Consider the following 18,685-nt stretch of genomic DNA (forward strand, 5'->3'; position numbering starts at 1 on the left):
AGAAGCACACTCTTCATGAGTATCATTTTATGTCCTACAGTCCTGTCTAATCTTTGTCTGAAGAGTTGTAATTATGCCTCTTACTGATTTCTTTGGGGGCATACATGATTTGAGCAAAGCTGGTTTAATTTGAATGGAAGTAGGAAGGTGTAATGAAATGCATGGGCCCTCAAGTAAGACAGACCTGGGCACAAAGTCCCATTGTCTCTTTGTGATGTTAGCAGCCGTTGGTGATCATTGCCTAGATCCACCAACACATTGCAAAATGATAATATTCTAATTCTGTCATTGCTTATTAACTGGAATATTCTTACAAAAAGATACTTCCCCTCGTTACTCTGATTGTGTAGAAAGCATAAATGAAGTGCTCGATTCTTTCCCTTTAGTTATCAGTTTTCAAAAAAAGAAAAAATGAGTTAGTTGCCTAGTATCCTCGAAGGGTGACCAAGGCGTTTTTTTTTTTTTTTTTGTACCACTACAAGCTTATGATTTAAAATATTTAACTGTAATTGTTATCCTTTTGAGGCTCAACTTGTCCTATCTTTGGCCAAAAACATAAAAACCAAACCTGTTGCCATTGAGTAAATTCCGACTTATAGTGAGTGATCCTATAATAGGACTGCCCACATAGGGTTTCCAAGGTGCAACAATAGGACTGCCCACATAGGGTTTCCAAGGTGCAACTGGTGGATTTGAACTGCTGACCTTTTGGTTAGCAGCCGAGCTCTTAACCACTGTGCCAGCAGGGCTCCCGTCTTTGGCCAGTGGGAACATGTTCAGGTGGCCCCTGAGTCCTTCTAATACAACCTTGGTAGTCTTTGACAGTTTTTATGCTTTCTAGTGTGACAAGATATTTTAGGCCCGTCCTAATACATTTCTGGTTTCCCTATTCCCTCTTGAAGCTACCCCAGTTAGTCTTTCACCCTTATCAAGTCTGAAAATGTACTCATCAAAGTCACCGATAACCAACATGTGACTAAAGCCAGTAGTCAATATTTAGTCATCACATTACTTGACCTATCAACAGCATCTCTTTTCTTTGAAACATTGTGTTTACATGGCAACTAGAATCCCACGTGCCTGGTTTTCTTCCTACCTCTCTAGCAGTTCTGTTTCAGTCCTTGGCTGGTTCTTTATCTCCCTGACACCAGAGCATTGTAGTGCTCTAGGGCTCAGCATCTGACCACTTTTATTTTCTATCTAAACCTACTGCCTTGATGATATCGTACAGTTTTATGGCTGGAGTGACATGACCCGAGTTAAACAAGGGCACGCTGACTGCTAGGAGAATAGACCAAAGGTGTGCAAGGGCAGAAGCAGAGAGAGCAGTTAGGAAGCTACAGTAATAATGTAGGCAAGAGATAGTACAGGAAGTGGTAAAAAGGGTCAGATTCTGGATATATTTTCAAGGTGGAACCATTAGGATTTCTCGATGGATCAGATGTGGGAATAAGAGAGAATAAAAGGGTGTGTCCAAGGATTTTGGCCTGAGCAATGGGCAAGATGAAGTAGCCATCAAGCGAGATGGAGAAGATTGCTGGAGTAACAGGTTTAGGGGCAACTTTCAGGAGCTCAGTTTCAGGCACATTAAATTTGAGTTTTCTTTCAGATATCTGAGTGGCTGTATTGGCTAGGTCACTGAATATTTGAATATGAAGTTCAGAGGCGCGTTCTGGGCTGGAGTTACAGATTTGGAAGTCATCAGTGTATGAACAGCATTTGAAACCATGAGACTGGAGACTGGGTATGATCTCCAAGAGTGGGTATGGTGGATGTATGTCAAGAAGGAAAAAAGAACCAAGCACTGAGCCTGGGGCTGTCAGTATTGAGAAGCTGGGGGAAAGAAGAGGAACCAGCAGTGCAGACTGGGAAGGAACAGCCAATAAAGTAGGAGGAAAACCCAGGGACCATGTCCTGGAAACCCAGTGAAGAAAACCTTTTCAAAGAGGAGAGTAATCACTTGCGACAGATGTTGCTGAGAAGTACGATGAGGACAGAGTTGCTTCATGCCACCCTTTTGTGTCAGCTGCATGGCTGTGAGCAGAGTGTAGGCAGAGTTAGATTTAACCGTGGTGGAAGAGGTTTAGCCAGAGTGTGACAAAACCAAAGAGGACAAAGGGCACTGAAAGGACATGGGAAAGAGTAAGTACAGTGATCGGGGGTGGTGCATAGGCAGCCCACGGGGGAAGTGAGGACGCGATGAGGTAAGACAGCAAAAAGGTATAGGATTGATGGGTCCTTGGTTCTGATGGGGTCAAAGAAATGCTGGATTGAAATACTAGAGGGAGTGAGCTGGAGAGACCGGAGATGGTGATGGGAAAGGGGAGGCTGGGCTGCTTGAAACTGGGATTACTAGGGAGGGTGCAGTTCCTGGTAATAAATAGGTCTAGGGATATGACCATGGGCACGCATGGGTGAGGCAGGTGGAGGACAAGATCGTTAGAAAGTAGGAAGTCAGAATTTAGAAGGTAAGGTTTTGGAACTAGGGATGTGGGAGAGAAAATAGCCTCCATTTGAGAGGGTTACAGGCAAAACAGGTTTGGGGAAGAGAATCAAAGCAACAAGGGGAAAGGAATATTCAAAGAATATTTGCAGTATCTTCTGTGAGAAGGCTGACTTGAAGCCGTCTACTTGTGAATACCTTTTATGTGGAAGTAGGGTGACCTTGTAAACATTCACTACCCATGAAAAGCAGGGTATCTGTCAGGGTCCACATTCTGATCCTGTCACTAATGGGCTGGGTATCCCTGGGGAAGTCTCCCTCCCCCTCTGGGCCTTGCCTACACCATTCAAAAGCTAAGGGGGTAGGCCTGAAATTCCTTCTGACTCTGTGGGAAGTGGCAGAGAAGTGGGCTGGTGTATGTGTGTGTGTACCCCCAATAGTCAGAGTGTGCGCGTCCCTAGGGGTTGAACATTTCAGTGTCAGTCTCCACCTGTGCATGGAAGCTCCTCCTTTTCAATGACTTTACTTCAGTTTGATCAGCGTTTCCTGAACCCTTGAGCATTACCCAGTGCACATGACTTTTTATTTGTTCCTTAACATTTTAGTACTTCAACCAGTATGACTTAACCACTTGAGATTTACCAGATGCCATGCAAGGCTCTATTGGGATGAGTTAAACAAGTTCCCTGCCCTTAGGGAGCACCAGTTTCGCAGGAGAGACAAAAAGACCCCCTACAAGGCAGGTAACAACAGCAATGAGTGCTCTCATGGAGCTGGAGACCTGATCAAGAGCTAGGAGACCACCATGGGAAGAGAGATTATATCTGACTATGGCACCAGGAAAGGTTTTGTGGAGGAGATGGAGGTGGTGAAAGGAGAACTTTCAGGTTGAGGGTCAGCCTGATTTAAGATATAATAGTGGGAAGTTTCCAGTCCATCCATTCAAGGAAGGAAGCTTTTTTTAGGGTGTCTTGGCTAAGTCACGTGGGAGATAGAGTGAAGAGGAGCCCGAAAGATAGACTTAAGTCTGCAGAAGAAAGGCCTGGAAATCTTCCGTAAAGATTATAGCCAAGGAAACCCTATGGAGCAGTTCTACTCTGTAACACATGGGGTCACCAAGACTCAGAATTGACTTGATGGCAGCAGGTTTGGTTTGATGGTGCAATGGGAAGAAATAGGTTTTTGAGGGTTAATAAATGATTCAGCACACCTCACCTTTACCCCTTCTGTGCCAGACCCTATGATAGATATACAAATGAATCTTCCATGGTCCCTGCCCTCAAGGATCTTTCTGTCTAGTGTGGAAGGTAGACACATAACATAGCAATTACAACACACTGTGAGAAGTGTCGTAGAGCTGAATTTCTCAACCTAGGCGCAATTAACATTTTGGACCAGATAATTCTTATCTTGGGGGACTGTCCTGTGCACTGTAGGATATTTAGTAGCATCCCTGACCTCGCCCTACTATGTGCCAATAGCACTTCCCCAGTCTCTAGACATTGCCAAATGTCCCCTGGAGGGCATAACCACTCCCAGTTGAGAACCATTGGTACAAGGTAAGCACAGTGGACTTTTCTTCTCCCTGGAGTATCCTGAGATAGCCAATGAAGGTGTCCTGAAGGGGTCTTTTGGGTCCTCTGTAAGGTATATTTTGCAACTTTTTTCCGTTGTTTCCAGGCTGCGGTCAGTGCCATCAGAAAATTCCTAGAGGACATCTGGGACCTGCACCTAGTCTACACCCACCACCCCTCCCTGCTCAGGTTCTTCCTGCTGTATCCAGAGCTGATGAGTAGGTTTGGGCACCGTGTCCTGGAACTTTGGTTCTCCTGGGAAGAGATAAGCTACGAGGAACTGGACGACGTCCCCTCCGCTGGGCAGTCCACCCTTCCTGCCAACTTGGCAGCCCTGTTCCTCATCCTCAGAAGCAGCCCCAGCACCCTGCTCATCTTGCTGGTAGGTGACCACGCGCTCACTTCTGCAGTTGGAGGTGGCAGGTCCCCTCTCTCTGGGACCAGGTTTACTCAGGTCAGGAGGCACTGCAGCTGCTTCTGCCCGAGTTGTCTCCATGTGAGTGGGGCCATTTGTGCTGGTGACTGCCTGGTTCCTGTAAATTCGTACCCTTTCCTAAGTCTAATAGAGCCTCTCTACTTCCAGGGGATGTAAGTCTTTAAAATGCTGACCTCAGTTACCATTCCTCTCACCTCCCTGCCTTTTCCTCTCAAGTAGATTTTGTGAACAAGGGTTTACTGTCAAAGGAGAGCTTCCTGCATGTAGATGGAGATGTCTGACTCAGAGGAACTTGGCAAAAAAACCAAACCCATCGCCTTCGAGTTGATTCTAAGCCTATAGTGACCCTAGAGGACAGAGCAGAACTGCCCACCAAGGGGCGGCTGGTGGATTTGAACTGCCAACCGTTTGGTTAGCAGCCATATCAATTAATCACTATACCACCATAGCAACATACAAAGCACAACACTCCTGCACGCAGGCCCAGAATTTTTCAGAAACCCCAACAATTTTTTATGAAGTAAAACCTCACGCCCTTATCTAACTGGAACATCAGTTAGATAAGATCAGTTACCTATTGTTCGTAATTTCTAACACATTGGCTTTAGCTCTACTTTTTTTATTCCACTCTAGAAAGCACATTGGAAAACAAGGTGAGAGTGACAATATTATACAGGTAGCTGCTGTGATTTACAGATATTTTTGAAGATGATTTGCACATCTGACACCTTATATATAGTGACAGATTACTAGCAGTAGATCCCACACTGATTCTAGCCTGTTAGTATAGGAGACAGCTGATGGAGAACCACTGCCTTCAATGCCAGCTCACCCACTCAGCCCCTCCCTAGCCCAGGAAGGAGACCTGGTGGCATAATGGTTAAGTACTCAGCTGTTTGAACTTGATGGCCAGTGGCTCCTTGGGAGACAAGACCTGGAGATCCGCTTCCGTAAAAATTGTTGTTGTTGTTGTTGTTAGGTGCCATCGAGTCGGTTCTGACTCATAGCGACCCTATGCACAACAGAACGAAACACTGCCCGGTCCTGCACCATCCTTACAATTGTTGTTATGCTAGAGCTCATTGTTGCAGCCACTGTGTCAATCCACCTCATTGAGGGTCTTCCTCTTTTCCGCTGACCCTGTACTCTGCCAAGCATGACGTCCTTCTCCAGGGACTGATCCCTCCTGACAACATGTCCAAAGTATGTAAGATGCAGTCTCGCCATCCTTGCTTCTAAGGAGCATTCTGGTTGTACTTCTTCTAAGACAGATTTGTTCGTTCTTTTGGCAGTCCCTGGTATATTCAATATTCTTTGCCAACACCACAATTCAAAGGCACCAGCTCTTCTTCGGTCGTCCTTATTCATTGTCCAGCTTTCACATGCATATGATGCGATTGAAAACACCATGTCTTGGGTCAGGCGCACCTTAGTCTTCAGGGTGACATCTTTACTCTTCAACACTTTGAAGAGGTCCTTTGCAGCAGATTTACCCAATGCAATGCGTCTTTTGATTTCTTGACTGCTGCTTCCATGGCTGTTGATTGTGGATCCAAGTAAAATGAAATCCTTGACAACCTCAATCTTTTCTCCGTTTATCATGATGTTGCTCATTGGTCCAGTTGTGAGGATTTTTGTTGTCTTTATGTTGAGATGTAATCCATACTGAAGGCTGTGTGGTCTTTGATCTTCACCATAAAAATTATAGCCTAGAAAATCCTATGGGACAGTTCTACTCTGTTATATAGGGTCACTATGAGTCAGGATCAACTTAACAGCACACAATAATAAGCCCAGGGGGAACGACAGAGCCAGTCAGAGAAGCATGGTAATTCCTTTGTCTTGTGGTGGTACTTTCCAAAAACACCTTGCACCTTGACCTCCAAAGCAGCAAGACTGCCCAGGTGCACATTGCCTCAGGCCTGTGAGGTTGAGCCTCCCTAATTCTCCCTTGGAGTCCCCACTGATACCATGAAAGGCTTGATAAACTCAACTGACTGATTACTTTAGCCATGCTTCCTCTTGGTTTCTTGTTCTCCCTCTTCACTGGGGCCCTCCTCATTCTCTCTTTTAAGCTGGCTTCAGCATCTCCCAACTTCTGTGTCCTCCTGAGCACCTGCCCCTCCTCCCTCACAAATGTCTTTATCTTTCTCCCGCAGCCTCTGGGCTGCTCCGCTGGAAGATAAACCAGTTGCAGCAGAGTCAGTTCCAGCTCATGGTAACCTCATGTGTCTCAGAGTGGAACTGTGCTCCACAGGATTTTCAGTGGCTGATTTTTCTGAAGTATTTATTTCACCAGGCCTTTCTTGCAGGGTGCCTCTCGGTGGACTCCAACTTCCAACCTTTTGCTTAGCAGCATTTGCACCACCCAGGGGCTCCACTGGGAGGTTAGTGCTCTGGTCCTAACCAGTGGGCAGAGTTGAGATACTAAGTTTACTTGCCAGATGAAGTACTCAGGACCAGTTCCTCGCACATTGTAGGTACCCACAAATATTTGCTGACCAGGTGAATTAGGGGTCTGGAAAGATCTAAGTGTCTCAGAAACAATGAATTCAGATTTTTTGAGAGAGATATTATGGCAGTATCTTACTTTTTTGCTTTTTAAACACATAAAGAAATAGATTGAGAGATTTGCCCAAGGTCACGAGAGCCCAATGCCATCTAGTTGATCGCGACTCATAGCAACCCTATAGGACAGAGTAGAATTGTCCCATAGGGCTTCCAAGGAGTGACTGGTGGGTTCAAACTACCAAACTCTTGGTTAGCAGCTGAACTCTTAACCGCTGTGCCACCAGGGCTCCAAAGGTCACAACCCAGATTTTGACTCCCTGTCTAATGTTCATTCTTTCCAGTAAATGGAACTGACTCTCACAACACGAGGAAACCCACCCCTGATTGGGTGTTCCTTCTGCTGGGAGAGTTTGTATGTTTGCTTGCTTTGTTTGTTTGAAAGGTCTCTTTTTTTTTTTTTTCTGAGCCTACAGTTTGTGCCAGGCCGTGTACTACGCACTGGGGATACAGAGATGGATTGGAACCAGTCCCTGCCCCACAGGCAGCGAGGGAGTCAGATACAATGAACCACTAGCAACTATGCTAACCAGTGTGGCAGTAAAATTTGGGCAGAGTGCTTAGGTCCACCGATGGCGGAGAGATTAATTCCACTTGGTTGTATCTTAGGCTGTGTTCTCTAGAGAAACAAAACCAGTGAAACATGTGTATGTGTATACACAGAGAGATTTATCTCAAGGAAATGGCTCACATAGTTGCAGAGGCTGGCAACTCCCAAGTCCGTGGGCCAGATGTTAGGCTGCGGGCATCTCCTGACTCATGTAGCTGCAGGGGCCGAGGAACCCAAGATCTGCAGGTCAGATGGCAGGCTGATAGCTCATGGGCAGCAGATGCTGATGAATCCAAGATTGGTGGATAAGATAGCAGGCCGCTGGCTCACAGGCTGCGGAGACTGATGAATCCCAAGATTGGCAGGCAGTACTCCTGGCAGCTGGTTCAGGTTCCAAGAACTGGAGGTCAGATGATGATGAGCCAGATGGAGGATCTAGAGCAAGCCAGCGAGCTTTGCCAGAACATCTATATATATGTGTATTGGATATGGGCCACACTCCTGAGGAAACTCCCCTTACAACTGATTGGCTGATCACATGAGATCACATCATGGAGGATAACTGCATCATTAAATAACTGCCAAACTACATCATTACACAACTGCCAAACCACTGAGAATCATGGCCCAGCAAAGCTGACAACCTTAATCACAGGAGACAAAGGAAAGGTGACATATGCTGATCCTGAAAGAATTTGACAAGCGCAAAGGTGGGGAGGAGGATCATTCCAGGCCGATATAGCAGCACGGAAGTGCTTTCTGTACGACAGTGAGTGTTCTTGTGTCGTTGTGAAGCTTGGAGTATATCACCAGCGGTGAGGCTGGAGAAAGATAGGGGGAGCAGGCTTTCAGCCTTGATTCATCCAGTCGTTCACTTTTTCATTCAGCATGCATTGATTTGGTACTTATGAGGCACTAGGCATTGAGGAAAAGAGCCCTGGTGGCACAATAGTTCAACACTCAGCTGCTAACTGAAAGGTCAGCAATTTGAACACAGGTGCTCCACAGAAGATCTGGTGATCTGCTGCTATAAAGATTACAGCCCAGGAAACGCTATGGAGCAGCTCCACTCTGTCATATAGGGTTGCTGTATAGTCACTATGAGTCAGAATTGGCTCGACAGCGCATAGCAACAACAGGCATTGAGGTGAGGATTACAAAGATAATTCATATATATTCAGTTCTTTCCCTTTAGGAAATCATAGACAGTTGTTTTATCTCTGTCACCTTATAGGAGCTTAGAAAGCATCACTGGAGGGAGAGAATCATAGAATAGTGAGGTTGGAAAAGAATCTCAGATCATCAAACCTAGCTATGGGATGGTAGAAGGAAGGGGTAAGCCCACCTAGATTGGTTCTCTCACCTAACCCAGACTCACACTGGTCCCTGCCCTCCTAAACCTGTCTACTCTCATTTCCTTCCACTTCACAGCCAGACTCCTAGAAGTGCTTTTCTACTCTTAAGGTCTTCACCTCCCAGTCACTCCTGTGCGCACTGGTGTTCCCCCATCACTACTTGAAATTGCGCTCCCCAGGATCAGCAATGATGTCCTTGGGGCTGATTACCAGGAACTTTTGGTTCTCATCTTGTGTGACCTGTTAATATTTGATGGTCATCCACTTCTTTTTTATTGGAACACTATTGGTTTTAGTAATATCAACTCTCCTAATTCTACCCGCCTTTTTATTTATTTACTGCAGTAAAAATATATGTAACAAAGCATTTGCCAATTCAGCAGCTTTTACGTGCATAATTCCGTGATGTTGATTATGTTCACCCTGTTGTATAACCGTCACCACTGTCTTTTCACAAACACTCTACTGCCGTTAGCAGAGACTCAGTGCACCCTAAGCAATGACCCACTCTCCTCCTCTCTCCTACGCTGGCAACTACCAGTAAGTTTTGGTCTTTCTGCATTGGCCTGTTTCATATAAGTGGGATGATGTGGATTGAATTGTGTCCCCAAAAAATATATGTCATAAATCTTAACCTTATGCCTGTGGGATTCCATTTTACTTGGATCCACAATCAACACCCATGGAAGCAGCAGTCAAGAAATCAAAAGATGCGTTGCACTGGACAGATCTACTGCAAAAAACTTCTTTAAAGTGTTAAAAAAGCAAAGATGTCACTTTGAGGACTAAGGTGCACCTGACCCAAGCCATGGTATTTTCATTTGCCTCATATGCATGTGAAAGCTGGACAATGAATAAGGAAGACCGAAGAAGAATTGATGCCTTTGAATTATGACGTTAGCAAAGAATATTGAATATACAAAGGACTTCCAGAAGAATGAACACATCTGTCTTGGAAGAAGTATAGCCAGGATGCTCCTTAGAGGAGAGGATGGTGAGACTTTGTCTCCTGTACTTTGGACATGTCATCAGGAGGGACTAGTCCACGAAGAAGGACATCATGCTTGGTAAAGTAGAGGATCGGCGAAAAAGAGGAAGACCCTCAACAAGATGGATTGACACAGTGAGTGCAGCAGTGGGATCAAAAATAGCAACAATTGTGAGAATGGCGCAGGACCGGCAGTGTTTTGCTCTTTTTTACATAGGGTTGCTATGAGTCCAGGGCACTTAACAACAGCAACAGTGATGCCAGTGGTTATAATCCCATTTGGGAATGGGTTGTCTTTGTTATGTTAATGAGACAGGATTAGTTTAGGGTGCATTTTGAGTCAATCTCTTACAAAACATAAAAGGAGCAGATTAAGAAAACAGCTGGGGGAAGACACCTGCCAAGTCACATGAAGACTGCCCAGGAGCAAAAGCTCAGAAGAGACAAAGACCTTCCTCCAAAGCTGACAGAGGGAGAAAGGCTTCTCCTGGAGCCGGCACCCTGAATTCAGACTTCTAGTCTCCCAAACAGTGACAAAATAAATTTCTGTTAAAACCACAAACTTGTGGTATTTCTGTTACAGCAGCACTAGATAACTAAGACATGGGATCATACAATATTTGTCCTTTTGGACTGACTTATTTTGCTCAGCATAAGATTTCCAAGGTTCATCCATGTTCTAGCATGTATCAGGACTTCATTTTTCTTTAAGGCTGAATAACATTCCCTTGTATGAATATACTGTATTTCGTTTATCCATTCATCTGTTGATGGACATTTAGGTTGTTTCCACCTTTTGCTATTGTAACTGCTGCTGCAATGAACATTGGTGTACAGGTTTCTGTTTACGTTCCTGCCTTCAATTCTTTTGGGGCATATGCCTAGGAGTGGGATTGCTGGGTCATGTGGTAGTTCTATGTTTAGCTTTTTGAGAAACCGCCAAACAGTTTTCCATAATGACTATCATTTTGCATTCCCATCAGTAATGGGTGAGGGGTCCTATTTCTCCACACCTCCTACCTCTCTTAGGCTCCTTCCCAGTCTCTCTTATAGTTTCCCCTTCCTCTGGCTAGCTCTTGAAAATTGATTTTCCTTGAAGTTTAGTCCCAGACTCTATTCTCGCTCAGTGTGTTCTCCCTCGGTTGTCTCATTTAGTCCCAAGGCTTTGATTGCCTCCTGTCTGTATGCTAATGATTTTCAAATCTCTGCCCCCATCCATGACCTTCCTCCTGAGCCCAGGCCCAGAAAGTCAACCATCTATTTGACATTTCTGCCTAGATGTCCTATGTTGTTGTTGTTAGGTGCCATCGAGTCAGTTCTGACTCATAGCGACCCTACGCACAACAAAATGAAACACTGCCCGGTCCTGCGCCATCCTTGAAATCGTTGTTACTCTTGAGCTCATCGTTGCAGCCACTATCAATCCACCTTGTTAAGGGTCTCCTCTGTTCTGCTGACTCTCTGCTTTGCAAAGCATGACGTCCTTCTTCAGGGACTGATCCCTCCTGACAACATGTCAAAGTATGTAAGATGCAGTCTCACCATCCTTGCCTCTATGGAGCATTCTGGCTGCACTTTTTCCAAGACAGATTTGTTTGTTCTTTTGGCAGTCCATGGTATATTCAATATTCTTCGCCAACACCACAATTCAAAGGCATCTGTTCTTCTTCGGTCTTCCTTATTCATTGTCCAGCTTTCACATGCATATGATGCGACTGAAAATACCATGGCTTGGGTCAAGTGCACCTTAGTCTTCAAGGAGACATCTTTGTCTTTCAACACTTTAAAGAGGTCCTTTGCGGCAGATTTACCCAATGCAATGCATCTTTTGACTTCTTGACTGCTGCTTCCGTGGCTGTTGATTGTGAACCCAAGTAAAATGAAATCCTTGACAACTTCAATCTTTTCTCCATTTATCATGGTGTTGCTTATTGGTTCAGTTGTGAGGATTTTTGTTTTCTTTATGTTGAGGTGCAATCCATACCGAAGGCTGTGGTCTTTGATCTTCATTAGTAAGTGCTTCAAGTCCTCTTCACTTTCAGCAAGCAAGATTGTGTCATCTGCATAACGCAGGTTGTTAATGAGTCTTCCTCCAATCCTGATGCCCCATTCTTCTTCATATAGTCCAGCTTCTCAGATTATTTACTCAGCATACAGATTGAATAGGTATGGTGAAAGAATACAACCCTGATGCACACCTTTCCTGACTTTAAACCAATCAGTATCCCCTTGTTCTGTCTGAACTGCCTGTTGATCTACGTAAAGGTTCTCATGAGCACAATAAAGTGTTCTGGAATTCCCATTCTTCACAATGTTATCCATAATTTGTTACAATCTACACAGTCGAATGCCTTTGCATAGTCAGTAAAACACAGGTAAACATCCTTCTGGTATTCTCTGCTTTCAGCCAGGATCCATCTGACATCAGCAATGATATCCCTGGTTCCACGTCCTTTTCTGAAACCAGCCTGAATTTCTGGAAGTTCCCTGTCGATATACTGCTGCAACCACTTTTGAATGATCTTCAGCAAAATTTTGCTTGTACATGATATTAATGATATTTTTCTATAATTTCCACATTCAGTTGGATCACCTTTCTTGGGAATAGGCATAAATATGGATCTCTTCCAGTCAGTTGGCCAGGAAGCTGTCTTCCGTATTTCTTGGCACAGACAAGTGAGCACCTCCAGCGCTGCATCCATTTGTTGAAACATCTTAGTTGATATTCCTTCAATTCCTGGAACCTTGTTTTTCGCCAGTGCCTTCAGAGCAGCTTGGACTTCTTCCTTCAGTACCATTGGTTCCTGGTCATATGCCACCTCTTGAAAGGATTGAACATTGACTAATTCTTTTTGGTATAGTGACTCTGTGTATTCCTTCCATCTTCTTTTGATGCTTCCTTCATCGTTTAATATGTCCTATAACTTTCTTAAACTCAGCATGTCAAAAACTGAGCTCATTATCTTCCTCTCCCAAATTCCCCTTCTCAGTCTGAGTATTTCTAGGGTGGAGGTCCCTCCAGAGCTGAAGTCTGTCCTAGGCTACTAGTTTCAAAGGACATAAGTCCTCAAAAGCAACAAGCCAAAGAGAAAGTGAATCTCAGGAGACCAAATCTGCACAGTCTGTACAGCCCTTGTCCTTGAATATGCCCCATCCCTATCACCTCTCCTTCCTGGAGGAGATAGGGGCAGGCGGAGAGGAGCCTTGTGCTTTGCCAAGCCTGGAGCTCAACAGGAATGAGCTGCCCTCAAGGCTGGACACTGCACAGAGGTCCAGGAAGACAAGGCTTCTTTGAGCGTATTTCCTCACCTGTAAAATGGGGATAAGGTGAGAATAAATGAGATAGTTTGTAGGAACACTCTTGGTATTCTTTAGAGTAACCCAGCATTCATTGCCTCTGACGCTGAACCAGAGAAAGTTCATCTCAGAGAGGCTAATTGGATTGCCCAAGGTCATAAGCTAATAAGGGTCGTGACTATGACTAGAACCCAAATTAATGAGTCTTACACTAAATTAAATCCTAAGAACATCAATGCTAAAAAACAACAGCAAGGAACAACTTCCTTGTCTCTTCAGATATATAATTCCTGCCATTTCTCCCCAGCTTCTAGCCACAGGAGGGGAAAAGAGTCTAAAAATATGTGTTGGTACCAATTTCTGGTTCTGATATGGGTAATTAACAGCTAAAAACAAAGCTGTTAATTGCCACTCTTATCAATGGGTGGTCTTTCTGTGGGTTGCTGAGATGTCAGAAACAGTGATGTCACAGAAGCTATTTTGTTCCTTGGCCAAGTCAACCTGCTCAATCCAGTCCCAGAGAGTTCTGCACAGTATTGGGCAGCAGAGACTGCAGAGTGGGTCCAGACTTGGCTCCACCCAGAGCCTTCCTACTGACCCACGCAATGGGGTGCATACCTTCCCCAAGCATTCGTCACAGCCACCAAAGGCCATCTTAGCTCTTATGTCAGTCAGTAGGAGATATATACATATAAGTGTGTGTGTGTGTGTGTACGAATCTTTTACATACACACACAGAGAATTGCCTTACACAATTGTGGGGGCTGGCAAGTCTGAAATTTGTCAGGCAGGCTGGAAGCTTGGCCAGGAGCAGTCTTGAGGCAGAATTTCTTCTTCTCTGGGCAACCTCAGTTTTGCTCTCAAGGACTTCTAGCTGATTGGATGAGGCCTACCCACATTATCAAAGATAATCTCCTTTACTTCAGATCAACTGATTGTAGATGTTAACCACATCTACAAAATGCCTTCATAGAAACACCTAGATTAGTGTTTGCTTGAATAACTGGGGACTATTTTATAGCCGCACTAGTTTTTTTTTTTTTTTTTTTTATTTTATAGCCTAGCCCAACTGACACATAAAACTGACCATCACAGCCCCCTTCCCTTTGAACCTTTAATATTCACTAACTCAGATCTGCTCAGAATGGGAATTCCAGAACACTTAATTGTACTCATGAGGAACCTTTACGTAGATCAAGAGGCAGTTGTTCGGACAGAACAAGGGGATACTGATTGGTTTAAAGTCAGGAAAGGTGTGCGTCAGGGTTGTATTCTTTCACCATACCTACTCAGTCTGTATGCTGGGCAAATAATCTGAGAAGCTGGACTATATGAAGAAGAATGGGGCATCAGGATTGGAGGAAGACTCATTAACAACTGCATTATGCAGATGACACAATCTTGCTTGCTGAAAGTGAAGAGGACTTGAAGCACTTACTAATGAAGATCAAAGACCACAGCCTTCGGTATGGATTGCACCTCAACATAAAGAAACAAAAATCCTTCCAACTGGACCAGTGACCAACACCATGATAAATGGAGAAAAGATTGAAGTTGTCAAGGATTTCATTTTTCTTGGGTTCACAATCAACAGCCACGGAAGCAGCAGTCAAGAAATCAAAAGATGCATTGCATTGGGTAAATCTGCCACAAAGGACCTCTTTAAAGTGTTGAAGAGCAAAGGTGTCACCTCAAAGACTAAAATGCACCTGACCCGAGCCATGGTATTTTCAATCACATCATATGCATGTGAAAGCTGGACAATGAATAAGGAAGACAGAAGAAGAATTGACACCTTTGAATTTTGGTGTTGGCGAAGAATATTGAATATACCATGGACTGACAAAAGAACGAACAAATCTGCCTTGGAAGGAGTACAGCCAGAATGCTCCTCAGAAGAAAGGATGGTGAGACTGCGTCTTCCATACTTTGGACATGTTGCCAGGAGGGATCAGTAGTCCCTGAAGAAGGACATCATGCTTGGCAGAGTACAGGGTCAGCGGAAAAGAGGAAGACCCTCAGTTAGGTGGATTGACACAGTAGCTGCAACAATGAGCTCAAGTATAGCAACGATTTTAAGGATGGCTCAGGACCAGGCAGTGTTTCGTTCTGTTGTTCATAGGGTCCCTATGAGTTGGAACTGGCTCATCGCTACCTAACAACCACAACAACAGATATACTCAAGTTTTGAGGGACCAACTCTCTGGCAGTGGGCCTGGTGAAGAAACTGGATGGGGAAACCAGTTAGCCCTGTGAGCCTGGGCGAATCACATCACCTCTCTAAGCTTCAGCCTCATAATCTATAAAGTTGTTGGAGATTCAGGTGCTTCCATTGTATGATCTCCTTCCAGAGATGTTTTCTCAGTCCCTACAAGGTGACAAAAATGAAACAAACCTGATTCTTACCCCAGAAAGGGTAACAGGTAGTACGACAGAGTAGAACTGCCCCATAGGGTTCCCGAGGAGCAACCGATGGATTCAAACCGCCAACCTTCTGGTGAGTATCCGAGCTCTTAACCAGTGTTTGTGCAGCCAGGGCTCCTGATTAATTCACAGTCTAGTGGAATTTACAACTCCCCTACTTTCTTGATAGGCAACATCTTGCCTCAGTTTCCTCATTTGAAAAATGCAAACCTACCTGGAAGAGTTACTATGAAGGTCTAGATAGCATATAAACAAACATACCAAAAAACCAAAACCAAACCAGTTGTCATGAAGATGACAACCCCATGTGTGTCAGAGTAGAACTGTACTCTTAAGGTTTTCAGTCGCTGGTTTTTTGAAACTAAATCACCAGGTCTTTTTTCCAAAGCACCTCTGAGTGGACTCGAACTTTCAGTTAGCAGCCAAGCATGTTAACATACAGCTACTATATAAACGCGGTACAATACCTAACATCATTAGGCCCTAACCAGGAGATTGTTACTAATATTACAGTTGCTTCTCTGGCAGCTGTGTAGGTTTGTAATGAGCCAAGCAAAGATGGTCCTTGTGCCCTACCCACCCATCCACTCAGTCAGCAGCACATCTGGATGTGTCTGGCTGTGTACACTGTTAACCATGTCTCTGTGTGTGGTAGTAGCTGTATTCCCTGGTCAGGGAGTCTGTGTGTGACCTTGGATTCATAGCACCCAGCCCTGACTGGCCTAGCACATTAGCCTGTCTGAAACAATCAGCTTGTTTGAGCTGGTAGATGCCAGGAGCTATCAGTAGAATGACCTATGGTATGGCTTATAACGGGCTTTGCCTTTAACATACACTCATTGAAATAACTCTGAAAGCAAGATAAAAAGCAATGTCCTTCTCCGTCTTCCAAACCCATGGCCTTCACAGCTTGAGGTAGAGCTAGCCAGATGCTGTGGTAGAGAAGGGCCCGACCTGGTCTTTCCTTCCCTTCCTGTGCCCTGAATCTGTCCTTGCCCATCCTCTTCCTCTCCTGTCACATTTGCATCCACCTCTCCTTCTCTTCTTCCTTACGGCACACTTAGATCCCCCATCCTGAAAACAATCTCTTCTTGACCCTACTACTTCCATTTGCAAGAAGGAGGCAGCCTGGAAAGTAGAAAGATCTTTGGGCTTGGAGTTAGGAGACCTGGGTTCAAATCCTATCTGTGTCACTTACTAGCCAGTGTGACCTTTGGCAAATGACATAATCTTGCTGAGCCTCCATTTCCTCCTATTTAGGATGGACTTAATTTCTGCCTATTCTCCAGGGTGGTTTTGAGGAGTCAGTGTACCAGCAGAGCCTTTGGTACATAATCGGTGCTCAGTCAGTGAGAGCTTCCTTCCCCAGGTTCTGGGACACTCATCCTGTGCCCTTCCGCTGCCTCTTTCCTCTTCACTGTCCACCTGTCCCCTGACTACCGTGCCCTCTGAGCTCTTTTTTCCTTCTTTCCTGCTCAGGACCTCATCTATTCCAGCTCCGTAGACACAGCCTATAAAGTATTGATAGCCCTAAGGACCTTTCTGAGGAGGAATGAAGATGTCCAAGTGGGTGGTCTCATCCGAGGTCACTTCTTGCTGATCCTACAGCATCTGCTGGTGGAGTATGGCCCTTCTGCCTCAGGAGGTCAGTCTGCAGGTCCTGGGAACATGTTTTGACAAGAAGGTCCTGGTCTGGCTGGGCATTCATGAGTGGGCATCGTTGCCTTGGTTAGTTCTACTCCAGAGGAGAGAATTAGGACTTTCCTCTGCAGAAGAAGAGTCAGGCCAGTGAGACATCAAGCCAGACATCACCTCCTTTCTGTCATTGGAAGAGTGGGTACCCAACAAGCTTGGGGAGTGTGTGTGTGGTGTATGAGTCTGTTTACTTATGTTTAATGTCTATGTATTTAACAAGGGTGGGTGGTTTCATGTCCCCACCTTGCACAGCGTGTGCTCAGAGCTGTTTGCCACAAGAGTGGCAGCCCCCAGTTGGGAAGAAGAAAGCGGGAAATATGGGGGAGGCAGGGGAGGCACAGCAGCCAGCAGGGAAGCCCTGTGATGTGTTGGAAGCTCCCAGCGAGAACCAGGAGGATAGTTTCCAAATCTGGGTGGGACTCCCTGGGGTCAAGGAAGCTTGAAGTTTAGAGTAGTACGAAGAGACTGAAAGTTGCAATTGGTTTTTCTTTTCCTGTTTTTAAGGAGGCTGAATTTTTAAATGAAATTTTGTAGCAACTAGGAGAAAGTGGGAGGCGAGCCAAGGTTCCCTTCGCTCTGCCTGAGTGAGGCCTGGGGTCTGGAGGCAGATTTAAGAGTGTTTGGAGGAGCTGGTCCTTCCTTTCCAGGGAAGGACATGATATGCTTCACAGAGAATACCATCTAACAACCATGAGGTTTAGTGGAAGCTCATAGTGGAAAGGCCATGGGTTTTGGATTCAGACTTGGGTTCAAGTCCTTACCCTACCACTTACTGGCTGTGGGACCTTGGACAGTCACTCAGCCTCTCTGCACCTCAATTTTCTTAACTCCAAACTAGGAATGGCAATCCCTGCTTCACGTGGTTGTTAAAGGAATTAGGTGAAATCATGAATTCCTAGTATCTAATCCAGAGTTGGTACTCAGTATGTCAGTTGCCCCTGAACCCAGTGAAGAAGAAGTAAGTCAGGAAATAGGGGTAAATCCCATCAAGTCACCTAACTTGGGAAAAATAAGACTCAGGTGCCCCTTACTAAGGGCCATGTAGAGCTGGGCAGGGTGTCCGGCTGATCGGGGTGTCTGGGTCCCTGAGTAACTCTCCTTGTTCTTCACAGCCTCGATGAATCTCCCCTTGCTGTTGAGCCTTCTCTCCTTGGTGCAGCTTAGAAGCGAGTCAGAGCAGGAACTGGACAGCATGGCCATGAAGCTCCTTCACCAGGGTGTGTCAGCCACTTGGGACGACGCCTGAGGTCCAGGGCCAGCGTACAGGGTGCACTCACACAGCAGAGCTGTGGGTGCTCCTCTCTTGCATCCTTCCACCCCTTTGGAAGAAGCTTAGGGGGTCAATCTGCCCGGTG

At 45.2% G+C, this 18,685-nt stretch overlaps 1 protein-coding gene across 1 annotated transcript in view; it reads left to right on the forward strand.

The window, feature by feature from the left end:
- Nucleotides 1–18,685, forward strand: part of MEI1 (meiotic double-stranded break formation protein 1) — a 124,230-nt gene that overhangs the window by 83,371 nt on the left and 22,174 nt on the right. The window contains exons 20-22 of the mRNA XM_049884513.1: nt 4,124–4,399; nt 17,115–17,280; nt 18,443–18,547. Coding sequence (XP_049740470.1) covers nt 4,124–4,399; nt 17,115–17,280; nt 18,443–18,547 — 547 coding nt within the window. The remainder of the gene's footprint in view (nt 1–4,123; nt 4,400–17,114; nt 17,281–18,442; nt 18,548–18,685) is intronic.

This window comes from Elephas maximus, chromosome 4, assembly GCF_024166365.1.
Source record: "Elephas maximus indicus isolate mEleMax1 chromosome 4, mEleMax1 primary haplotype, whole genome shotgun sequence".
Lineage (NCBI taxonomy): Eukaryota > Metazoa > Chordata > Mammalia > Proboscidea > Elephantidae > Elephas > Elephas maximus.